The sequence below is a fragment of the Ictidomys tridecemlineatus genome, chromosome 9, assembly GCF_052094955.1.
Source record: "Ictidomys tridecemlineatus isolate mIctTri1 chromosome 9, mIctTri1.hap1, whole genome shotgun sequence".
Lineage (NCBI taxonomy): Eukaryota > Metazoa > Chordata > Mammalia > Rodentia > Sciuridae > Ictidomys > Ictidomys tridecemlineatus.
Window position 1 is genome coordinate 146,736,054 of NC_135485.1, and position 11,634 is coordinate 146,747,687.

Sequence of the window (11,634 nt, forward strand, 5' to 3'; positions counted from 1 at the left end):
CAGTAAATGCCTGTGCCATGGGTTGAGATAATGACCCTTCCCCTGCGGGGTGAGGTAGGGAGGAAGGAGCAGAGCGGGAACTGGGACAAGCCAGGACCTGGCTGTTGTACTCCTCAAGACTAAGACACTCTGGGTCACTCCAGTGAACTGGGCTGCACAGAATGACCCCACAAGGGACAGAGATACCGCTTTATTTGAGTCCAGTGATGGCTCCTCTGACCTTAAGGGTCCACAGAAAGAGAGAGCAAGAGAGCTGACCCCTTTTATTGAGGAGAAGCCATTCAAAGGAGGGAAGGGGTCAGGTTTCAGGGGCTGAGTCCTGCTTCCTGATGTCGCTGCCAGCAGGTTGACTGACATCCAGGAAGGCCACACTTAAGGGCACATTAGGAGGAGGGGACACACAAAGGGCGTTTCCATGGAACATTCTATCCCCAATAGGGCGAAGGGGCAGTATTACAAAAGAATAGGAGAGTGTAGCTCAACCCCACGGTGACATGCCCAGGCCTGAAGACACGCCTTTGACTTCCTGTGCTGGGACAACACCAAGTCACCATGAAGTGCAGTGATCAGTCAGAGCCTCCGGCTTCAGGACTGGAGGCGGGGGTCATTCAGAGTGGCTCCCCACACCTGGCAGCCCCTGGACAGCAGCCAGGTGCTCTGCAAGCTGTGGAGGAGGCCTGTGGGGGCGGGAGGAGGCCTGTGGAGGAGGGAGGGGGCCTGTGGGGGAGGGAGGGGGCCTGTGGGGGAGGGAGGGGGCCTGTGGGGGCAGGAGGGGGCCTGTGGAGGAGGGAGGGGGCCTGTGGAGGAGGGAGGGGGCCTGTGGGGGAGGGAGGGGTCCTGTGGAGGAGGGAGGGGGGCCTGTGGGGGCAGGAGGGGGCCTGTGGGGGAGGGAGGGGGGCCTGTGGAGGAGGGAGAGGGCCTGTGGGGGCAGGAGGGGGCCTGTGGAGGAGGGAGGGGGCCTGTGGGGGCAGGAGGGGGCCTGTGGGGGAGGGAGGGGGCCTGTGGGGGAGGGAGGGGGCCTGTGGAGGAGGGAGGGGGCCTGTGGGGGCAGGAGGGGGCCTGTGGGGGCAGGAGGAGGCCTGTGGGGGAGGGAGGGGGCCTGTGGGGGAGGGAGGGGGCCTGTGGGGGAGGGAGGGGGCCTGTGGAGGTGGGAGGGGGCCTGTGGGGGAGGGAGGGGGCCTGTGGGGGCAGGAGGGGGCCTGTGGAGGAGGGAGGGGGCCTGTGGGGGAGGGAGGGGGCCTGTGGGGGAGGGAGGGGTCCTGTGGAGGAGGGAGGGGGGCCTGTGGGGGCGGGAGGGGGCCTGTGGGGGAGGGAGGGGGCCTGTGGAGGAGGGAGAGGGCCTGTGGGGGCAGGAGGGGGCCTGTGGAGGAGGGAGGGGGCCTGTGGGGGCAGGAGGGGGCCTGTGGGGGAGGGAGGGGGCCTGTGGGGGAGGGAGGGGGCCTGTGGAGGAGGGAGGGGGCCTGTGGGGGCAGGAGGGGGCCTGTGGGGGCAGGAGGAGGCCTGTGGGGGAGGGAGGAGGCCTGTGGGGGAGGGAGGGGGCCTGTGGGGGAGGGAGGGGGCCTGTGGGGGAGGGAGGAGGCCTGTGGAGGAGGGAGGGGGCCTGTGGGGGAGGGAGGGGGCCTGTGGGGGAGGGAGGGGGCCTGTGGGGGAGGGAGGGGGCCTGTGGGGGCGGGAGGGGGCCTGTGGGGGAGGGAGGGGGCCTGTGGGGGAGGGAGGGGGCCTGTGGGGGAGGGAGGAGGCCTGTGGGGGAGGGAGGAGGCCAGCGGTGTGAGCAGGCCGGTGGGGTCGCTCTGGCCCAGGGTGGGATGGTATTGGCAATTCCTCCACCTCACAGTTCTCGGGCTGCGAGGACTCTTTTTAACTGGCCAACTTCCCAAGCTCTGGTCTCTAGCAGTGTCCTTTCAAGTGCTTGGGATTTCTTTCCATGGATTTCCATTAATGTGCACATTGAGGAAGAGAAAGAGTGTGTCTTCTTTCTGTGGAGTCATTTATGTAATGGAGACCATATTTCAGATGACTTTACTGAGGTAGATAAATACCACCAGAGGCTAAACCCCCTTGGGAGCATCTAATAAGGGTAATGTTACCTGCGTGGGTGTGGCAACGATATCATCTTAAATACAAATGCTACTGAGAGTGGATATGAGGATGTATTAGTTAATATTTATAACCCAGTCCAGGTGCTGAGATAAATGGATCATCTAACTAGTCCTGGTTCCGCAGGCTGAAATGGTTGGAGCTTGGCCAGATCAGACGTTCAGCCCTGGGCCTTTCCCCCCAGCACTCTCTGAAGTTTAGACCTTCAAGATTTCAAAAGGAGGAGTTGGGTTGTATGTAAGGAAATACATCTTGAAACTTCTTGTTAGGTTTAACGCAAGAAAAAGACATGGCCATTAGTTTGATAACTGTGCAGAAGTGTACTCTTCCTGTGTGTCCCGGGGGTGGAGCCCAGGCCCTGTTGCTGAATTTCCTGGGCTCCAGTGGTCACTTACCTCTCTGCTTTAATTTACATCCTTTAAAGGCTTGGACACCTGGTAGGCACTATGCCAAACGGCATATGATTTTTCTACCCAACTCCTTATTTGTTCAGAGAGCTTATTCTGTGCAGAGTGTATAAGTGGTGTTTGCTTGCCTTTTTTCTGAGGGCTGGGGTTTACTGGGGATTGAACCAGGGTGCTTTGCCATTGAGTTATATCCTCAGTCCTGTTTATGTTTTGTTTTGAAACAGGGTCTCCTTAAGTTGGTGAGGCTGGCTTTGAACTTGCCGTCCTCCTGCCTCAGCCTCCCGACTTGCTGGGAATATAGGTGTGTGGCCCCGTGCCTGGCTAAGTGACTCTTTGCCAGTTGGCACCCTCCTCTGTTAGCTGGGATTAATCGCTCTGCCCAGCTGCAACAGGATTCCCTGGAAAACCAGTGGAGGTAACAGAATAGAAAGAAGGAAAGAGGGCCAGAAGCCACACCAGGCCAGTGCTGGGGCTGCGCTGGCTCTCGGAGCAGTACTGGAGTACATCAGACTCCTCCAAACGTTCCTCCTGCTCTGTGAGCTCCAGACTCCGGTCTGGAATCAGGATGTTTGGCTGAGCTTCTGGCAGGTTCTTCCTGCCCTCCTCCCCACACTGTTCCAGGATGGGTAGGTGCTATATCCCCTTCATTTCCTTACTGGGAGGAGGCAAGGAAAGCAGGCACTGGGAGCTGTTCTCTTGCCAAGATTACACAGAATGGAGAATTCCACAAGAGGAACATGTGGTGCTTGTGGAGGGGGGGATTCTGGGAAGTCAGAGAAATCACAGCTCTGTTAACTTGCATGAGACTTCAGATGTCTGAGGACCGGCCCTCTGGACCTGAGTTAAAGCATTTGTGCATCTCCTCGGGGTAGACACTCTCACTCTGGCCAGTCTCGAGCTACCGGGATGACATCACTGAACACAGCTGGGAAGAGAGAGATTTCATCAGGAACCATCTCCACCATGCAGCAACCACAGAGGCAGAAGTGGGAAATGTTTAGGAAGCAAGAGTCTTGAGCCTGTATTATATTTTTGTTAACACTTATTTGTGAATTCATATAATTTACTTTCTTTTTTTTTTAAAGAGAGAGAGAGAAAAAAAAGTTTTTTAATGTTTATTTTTTAGTTTTCGGCGGACACAACATCTTTGTTGGTATGTGGTGCTGAGGATCGAACCCGGACCGCATGCATGCCAGGCGAGTGCACTACCGCTTGAGCCACATCCCCAGCCCAATATAATTTACTTTCCAACAATTGTTCTTTTTTTCTTTTTTAACAATTGGCTTTAAAATTTTAACAAGTATTCTTGTGAGTCATGAGCCTGCTCCACACAACACTACCCATGAAGTGGATCATCATAGTGCGTTCGGGCGTGCGTGCGTGCGTGCGTGCGTGCGTGGTGGGGATTGAACCTAGGGCCCCGCACATCTGGCAAGGGCTCTACCACTGACCACATCCCCAGCTCAATGGTCATTATAACACGAGGGGACAGGTGTCCATACGATGCTTAGTGGAGAGACCCAGATTTTTTTTTAAACAATGTCCTTCAACAGTGCAGACCCTCGATCATAGAATAATAATAGAAATGGATCTTTATCAACATCCTGCTCACTTTTTATCTTCACAACAAATCCAAGGAAAAGGAAATGGCTTCAGGTGTGTTAGAATGTTAGGGTCTGTAAACAAGTCAGGACGGCGCCTGGCATATTGCCAGAGGGAGTGGTTTATGAGGTGGCACCAGCGAGCCATTAAGTGTGGAGATTCCTTATTGGTTGACTGCTGTATCTAGTTTATGTTAATTAGACAAGCTGTGTGGAATGTATATATACCCCTCCTGTCCTACAATAAACGGCTCCCACTCCTGCTGTATCCATGTACGCAAGTTGTTCGTCCCCCCCCCCCTTATTTTGCTGCAGTAGCAGGCGCCATCCAGACTTGTTTACAGACTCTAACATTTGTCAGGCGCCATCCTGACTTGTTTACAGATTCTAACAAGGTGAGGGACTGAGGGGTGCAGAGGGAGAGTGTCGCTGGCAGGTGGAGCTGGGGCAGAGCTGGGCCCTGGGCTTCCAGGCCTCGGCTCTTCCAAAGCGGCCCTTGTCTTTGGAGCCCTGTCATTACCGCAACAGCTGCCCACCACACAAGCTGGCTGTGTTGGCCAGGCCTCGGCTGCCCACTCAGCCCCGGGGTCCCTCGTGAAGCTTGACAAATGAAGGAGGACAGAATGGAGGCTCCCAGAATGGGCAATGCCGTGGGGCTGTGATGGCTGACTCCAGATGCCTCCTCTGATCTCATCCTGTGTCCATACCTCCTGTGTGGATAGAGCTGGCCTGAGTGACCAAGGGGCCTCTCAAGCAAGTGGTGGGCACACTGGAGTTGAGCGCCCAGGCAGCTCTGTGGAGAAGCCCACCAGGGGTGACCAGGCCTCTCAGGGCCACCAAGCTCATGCCAGACCACAGCAGCCTGTGAAGCTCTTGGAGCACTGCAGCCCCAGCTCACACAGGAATGGATCCTTTTGAGAACCCCCAAGCCAGACTCACTCAGCTGAGCTCTCAATCTTGACCCATAGGAACCTGGAGGACAGCCAAGGACCTACATTGCTTCACGCCTCTAAGTTTTGAGGCAACTTGTTGCACAATAGCAGATGAACGAACCTCTTTCAAGGCCCCATATGGGCTCTGGGGACCTCAAACACTGAGAGGTGCTGAGCACTTTCAGTATATTTTCTTTTCTCCTCAAAGAAATTAATTTCAAGCCAACATTTGGAGGTTTTCACAACGATTTTGGAAATGCGTTTTATTCTCAGTGTTTTCCTTAAGGACCTGTCCTCCAAATGAAGTACACTCACACGGAGCGCATCTGCAACCTCCAAGGAGCACCGGAGCTACATCGAGTGGACTTCAGGTCCCAGTAAGCCATCTTCACTGTCCCCTTTAGTCCTTCCGAGTCTTTGGCCACATGTCACCTAGCTTTTCAGAAAGCGGGGTGGGGGTAACAAAAGACTTTATTCAGGAAGGGAGGGGACTAGAGACCCTGCCAGGCGGGTGCTTGCAGTGGAAATCTTAAGCTTCTCTGCCCATCACCAGCCCGACGTCCCTAGAGACTGAGCGGCTACCCCGTCGCTGTCCCCGCCTGCCCGAGTTCGCCCTTAAACGAATCTGCAGGCGCACTCCGGGAGGGAGGGGACCTCAGAAGGGGACCTGAGCGAGCGCGGACACTCGCGCCTGCTCGGCTGTGCGCCCGGGTCCTCGGCTGCTGGGCGCGTCTGCCCACAGCTGCGCGGCGCCGGGAGCGGGCGGCGGCCGCGCGTGCAGCATGGAGTGGGAGCTCAACTTGCTGCTCTACCTGGCGCTCTTCTTCTTCCTGCTCTTCCTGCTCTTCCTCCTGCTCTTCGTGGTCATCAAGCAGCTGAAGAACTCCGTGGCCAGCACGGCCGGGACCCTCCAGCCCGGGCGCCTGTCGCTGCACCGCGAGCCCTGGGGCTTCCCGCACGAGCAGGCGGTGTGAGCCCCCGGCCGCGATCCGCCGCATCCAGGTGCGCAGGCGGCAGGTCGGGGCCGGCGTGGGTGGGCACTCCGCTGCTCCGGACGCTCGCGTGGGGGACCCCAGTGCCGGGGCGGCCAGGGTGTGAGTCCGGGCGGACAGAGAGGGCAGTCGGAAGGGCTCGGGCGCCTGCCCTGCCAGCTCCTCTCCAGCCAGCTGCCCTGTCCCCGAGTGGGGGAAATGATACCCTTCAGCTCATTCACTCCCGCCGCTGCCCAGCAAGACCCGCCGGCGACCTAGGGATCCACCGGGTCGGAGGAGCCTGGGGACCGGCGCCCTGCAGCACCCCGTCATGGCCGTACAGCTCTGCGCTTCGCAGAGGGCGAGAGCGGCACTGGCCGTCGGGACGGAGACTCGGGGCCTCTGGGCGGAGGGCTTCCTTCCTGCCCTGGATCCCTACTCAGCCGGGGAGCGCCTCCCAGGGCGGGTGTAGAACCGGGGACCGCAGAGGCAGAGGGTGAGCGCGAGAGAGGCTCATTTGGAAGAAGCCTTCGGGTTGGCGGGTCTGTGAGCTTCTGGGGATGGCATCGAGGGCCGGGTAGGGCCACAGGACCAAGAGGACCGGCCGGTGCGACTGTGGCTTCTAGATCTCTAGTGGGAAGATGGTCGGCAGGATTAGACTCAGCAGTGGGCCTGGCTACTCTCCAGGCGATGCTACGGAGGAAATAACTTCGTCTTCCAGACACTTTGTCCTAGATTTAGGTCGTCAACAGCACTGAGACAGACACCGAGCGCCAAGCACCTCGGCGGCACTTACAGCCTGGAGCCCTCAAGGGGCCTGGCCATGGACCACCCAGGCTGTCTGCCAAGGGTAAGCTGGGACCACGCCACTTTCACCTTGTCCCTCGTTGTGCCTAAACTTCTGAAGACCCAGGGCCTAATAAGTGGAGGGCCAGGATGCAGCAAACGGGGACCCTGGGTAAAGGGCTGTCCCTGCTCGGAACTGCTGAGCTTCTGGTGAAACCAGGCGGCCAGGCTGGCGGCTGGCTCATTTCAGGAACCCAAGTCTAGGTAGAGGATCATGGAAATGAGAGGTGTGTGGGATGCTGACCAGGTTAGCAGTCATCTCTGCTCTTTCAGAAACCAGGCAGGGGCTCCGGAAGGGAAATAAGTGATGCGGGTATGGTTTCTTTTCACTAAGAGAAGGCTTGGGTTACTGATGCTGGGGTTGTCATCACTAGTAACACTGGAAACACTTGTTACTTTTAGACACAATGAGATGTAGAGAAGCTAAAACCAGGAACATATTTAAATTTTGCCTAAGCAGATAATACAGAATTGAAGTAGAAGACAATTGTTTTGATAATTCAAAGGAAAGAAAGAAATAGTCTCACTTAGGTGAGTTGGTATTGGTCTGAGACATGCAGATGGTTTCCCATCTATTTCCCTTGTCCAAGCTCAGCTGTTCTTAAATGGAGTAAGTACTTTCTTTTCACTTTTACAACATGAGCAAATTCTCACCTCTTTGTTATGTCTTTCTCAGAGTTATAGTAAGACTTGATTTGAGTTTCCAGTTTGAATTCCCAGAATCAGCTGCACTGAATCATGTTGAGCTTTGAACAATAGCCTCTAATTGGTTGATACCTCTGCAGTGGCATTTAGTTACAGGGTTGTGTGGTTAAGATGAACACATGAATGTGGGTGTAATTAGCAATTAAGGTTGTTTATAAGGCGAGAAAACAACCATTCCACACTTCACAAATACTCCGAGGGCAAATGACTTTAACTAGTGCTTGGCTCCTGGACTTTTCAACCCTTTAATCTTCCTAGCAGGACTGCTGGAGTCTAGAAGTTTACCCCACCCGACCTCCTTCAATGGGAGACAAGAGGGAGCTCGGTGAGGAGTGTGTTGCCATCTCAGCATTGACTTGGTTTCTCTACTAGTTCTACTGAATTGAGAAGAGTGGCTGCCTTTCTGTCTTGTGTCCAGGGCCATTACATATCCTCCTGGCACACAAGTCCATTAGTTACTAAGTTCTTATTTATCCAGGTCAAAAAAGAGCATTTGTTCCTTTGCCCATGTTCTGCTTGGAGCTTAGCCGTAAACGTGGCATTACAGTTTCTCACATTAGTTCTTACAGCTGCCTGCTGCAGTTATCTCCTTCCTGGTCTTGACTTTGCTAGGGATTCTGCTTTTGAAACTTTGATGCCCCTATACAAATTGCCTTTTCTTATTCATTTTTTTTCAATCATAATTTTTCCAAGGCCCAGCATAGGACTGACCTCACCAATCAGGACTACTTTAAACCTCACAAGTTCCCGACCCAGATGCATTGCTTTGATGGCCTCACAGGTCCAGGTCCCTGGTTCCACCTCTTATGTACTTCATCCAAGGATGCCCTGGCTTTTCACAGTTGCTATGCCAATTCTATTTTTAAAGGTGGGGTAAATATGAACTAGACATTAAAGCATTTAAAAAGTCAGGAATGTTTAAAATTTAACTGCTCGTTTTATAAGTATAACTTGATTAGGAAATGTTCCTATGTTTTGTTTTCAACAAAAGGTTTTTAGTGATTTCAGTAATGTTAGTAAGTTGAATTTCTTCCATCATAAGGAAATGAGCCATAATTCAGTAATGCAATATTAGTATTTTATTTCAAGTGTTCAAATTTCATTATTTCTAAATTTCAGTGGTTCAAAATGACTTCCAATCTTATTAGGACATCCGGATTGTTTTCTTCATTTCCAAACCTGTAAGTGAAGTGGATCCACAATTCTGCTTGGAAAGATAACCCATTCAAGTTGGATGAGAATGACATTACATCCACACCTGCAAAACCTAAAATGTCTAATAAAGCACATTCCTGAGCCCAAACTTCAATTTTAGGGCACAGCTGTAGATGCAGGATTGATGCCATCTGGTGTGATTCTGCAGCATAAGATAAATCTACCCGAGTGTGCCGTGCACTGGCTTTTCTGGGAATGACAAGATGCCAGGATTTGTTTTTGGTTCACTTGCAGGGGTGGAAAGTTGGAACTAGGTAAGTAAAAAATACGCGATTCCCTATTTTTGACTTGACATTCCACGTTCCCAATTTTGTCTGTCATTTCAAAATAAGTGCACTAGAATCGAGTTTTAAATGTTTAAAAGTTTTAAGCATTGTAATGGTCAAAACCTTTTGGATAGTGGGAAACACTGACTTTTTGTAAGTCATACTGGTCTCTGACTTTGAGAACACTGAAGACACTAATGCAGTCATAGGAAGTATCTGCAGAGTTCTGTGCTTTGTTTCAGTGTTTACAGCTAGTCTGTGGTACTTGTGCTTATTTAAGCTAAATTCATAGTCAAAACTCTAGGGTCATTAGCTGTAACTGCTGATGTCTGTGTCGCGTTCAAGAGAAAGTTAAGAATTGAGTTGTAGATCTTTGGTGTCCATGTTTTGTTGTTTGTTTGAATCAGAGAAACAAATTCCTCAATTCTCCATTGCTTATTTTGTCCACACAAAATTTCAAAACAGTGTGGATTCAATACAGATCTGATGACCTGAGAAGTAAGCATGTTACCCTGCATAGGTAAGCCAAGGGCAGAACCATGTTTGAAGAGTGATCACAAGAGGATAAGCACACAGGAAAAGTTTCCTTATGGATTAGGCTAAAAATCCATCTCCTCAGCTGCTTCATTAAAGGAGTCTGAGCATTTCTGCTGTCCTCTCTTTACAGGGAGATCCCAAGATGAGGCTGACTTGAAGCTGGGAGTCCTTCTACGGGGCCTGTGTCTTACTGTTGTGCCTGTGAAGTCACTTGGACTTACCGTGTCGATCCTTCAGACGGGATGTCTTTTCTTTCAGATGGAACTCTCCCTTGGATGGCTGTCTCCATAGCAGAGTAGGAAGTTGGCAAACAGTGCCTCACTTAGGGCTTTGTTCTTTTCTCCTGGAACTCACACTGATGTGCGTTGGAGGTGGGTGACTACTGGTGTTGGCTCCCAGCTCACAGAAAGTCAGGCTTCAGGTGGCGCCTTTGGCTTTTTCCTGCAGCTCCCCACCCAGAAGGGGAAGCCCAAAGGGGCAGCTGGGCGTGCAGTCTGAATCCACTTCCTTTTGAAGGGCTTTCTCAGATGCTCAACACTGGCCAGCCCCTGTTACTGGCTGCTGCCATCTGGAGATGGCCCGAGCAATGACTTCAACCAAAATCTGCATTCTCTTGGTGAAGGGTGATGGCAGCACATCTCAAGTGGACAAGTGGCCATCTGTGCCCTGTTGACAAAATCCCATTGTGAAGGAGCACAAAACGGTGGCCCCTTCCCAGCAGGTAGAACTCCAGGCAGCCTCAGCTGGAGTGAGGGCTGGGAAGAGGCCAGGTGTTCCTACGGGGTGCTGGCAGGGTGGTGCGCTCTCTCAGCTGGCGGGCTTGCCCGTGTGGGCATCTTCTGTCGGACGTGGTCTCTCTGTGGAGGCTGGATAGAGCACGAAGCCTTGCTCTTCTGCATTACCGTCACTGTGTCCTCCCTAACTCCTGTCAGTGGGACTTTAGTGGAATCTAGGTTTGCATATTTGGTGCCCAAAAAAGACCATCCCTTTTATGCACCAGGGAGATAATCTATGCAAAGAAAGTCTTCCTTGCTTCCTCTTGTGACTCTGCCACCAAGCTAGGAATATCCTGGGAGAATCGCTTCTCAGAGCTGCTTCCACGAGCAGCCTACATCCTGGCAGAGCAGAGAAGAATCACTTCCCACACCCAAGGCTGTCCAGAGAACTTTCCGTGATGATAGCAACGTTCCATATCTGCAGTCTCCGATATGGTAACCACTAGTCACATGTGGCTGGTACACACTTGAAGTGACTGAGTAGGTAACACTGAAATTTTACTTATGTCAATAAGGAAAACTAACCACATGGCGCCAGTGGCTCTGGTACTGGACACACAGTCCACATCCTGCACTTCCTTGTGTTGCAGAGAGGTGGGAGAGTATGGCCAGGGCCATGCTTGGAGTCCCTTGGCCTTCATTGTCTCACCCTGCAGTGGACCTGGTTTCCCCGAGGAAGAGGAGAAGTGGTTCTTTGGAACTGAATTCAAGATGCCGACTTGATGTTGCCCACCCTCTTGGGATTCATGAATGTTTTGGGAGTAGGTCTCAGGATTGCTTTTGGTGACAAAGGGCGATAAAGAAACCGCAGTGAGGTTCCCTTCGCCCTCCTAGTACCCGCTGTGTGTTCTAAGTCAGAGTGATTCCACCGTTTATTCTGATCTATTGTGCAGGTTTTTTAATTTTTGTAACATTGTGACTTTTAAATGATTATTCTGTGTATGTTTTCCAAAATACCTAGTGATTTATATTTTTTAAAAAAAGATTGTGAAATAAAATATAATACTTATATGTAACTCAGTTTGTGTGTGTCTCTGTGTGTGTGTGTGTGTGTGTGTGTGTGTGTGTGTCGGGGTGGGGGTGTTTGTTTGTTTTTGGTGATTATTACCCAAAGTTGCTGACTATTACCCAAAGAGTTAATTAGGATGAGATTAATAGGTAGAACACTTTTATTTTTATGGCATATTTCTTTTTTTTTTTAATGGAGACGTCTGTATACCAATTACATTATTGTTATTTTGGGGGTACCAGGGATTGAACTCAGGGGCACTTGACCACTGA

The 11,634-nt window shown here is 52.1% G+C and overlaps 1 protein-coding gene across 4 annotated transcripts; it reads left to right on the plus strand.

Annotated features, from left to right (window-relative positions):
* The first annotated feature begins 498 nt into the window (after window positions 1-498).
* Window positions 499-11,369, plus strand: Smim43 (small integral membrane protein 43). 4 transcript variants are annotated; one of them, XM_078022166.1, is made up of 4 exons: window positions 499-652; window positions 2,224-2,334; window positions 2,729-6,858; window positions 9,708-11,369. In XM_078022166.1, exon 3 carries the CDS (start codon window positions 5,820-5,822, stop codon window positions 6,009-6,011), a length of 192 nt encoding a protein of 63 aa, XP_077878292.1. In that variant the 5' UTR covers window positions 499-652; window positions 2,224-2,334; window positions 2,729-5,819; the 3' UTR covers window positions 6,012-6,858; window positions 9,708-11,369. The 4 variants fall into 4 exon arrangements, 1 of the variants encoding a protein (XP_077878292.1); XR_013426190.1 differs by lacking the exons at window positions 499-652; window positions 2,224-2,334 and adding exons at window positions 8,253-8,427; window positions 8,708-9,028 and having other exon boundaries at window positions 6,016-6,858; XR_013426191.1 differs by lacking the exons at window positions 499-652; window positions 2,224-2,334 and adding an exon at window positions 8,679-9,028 and having other exon boundaries at window positions 6,016-6,858.
* Window positions 11,370-11,634: the final 265 nt, after the last annotated feature.

Coding starts and splice junctions, on each gene's coding strand:
- Smim43 (XM_078022166.1), top strand. CDS start 5,820: ATGGAGTGGGAGCTCAACTTGCTGCTCTACCTGGCGCTCTTCTTCTTC.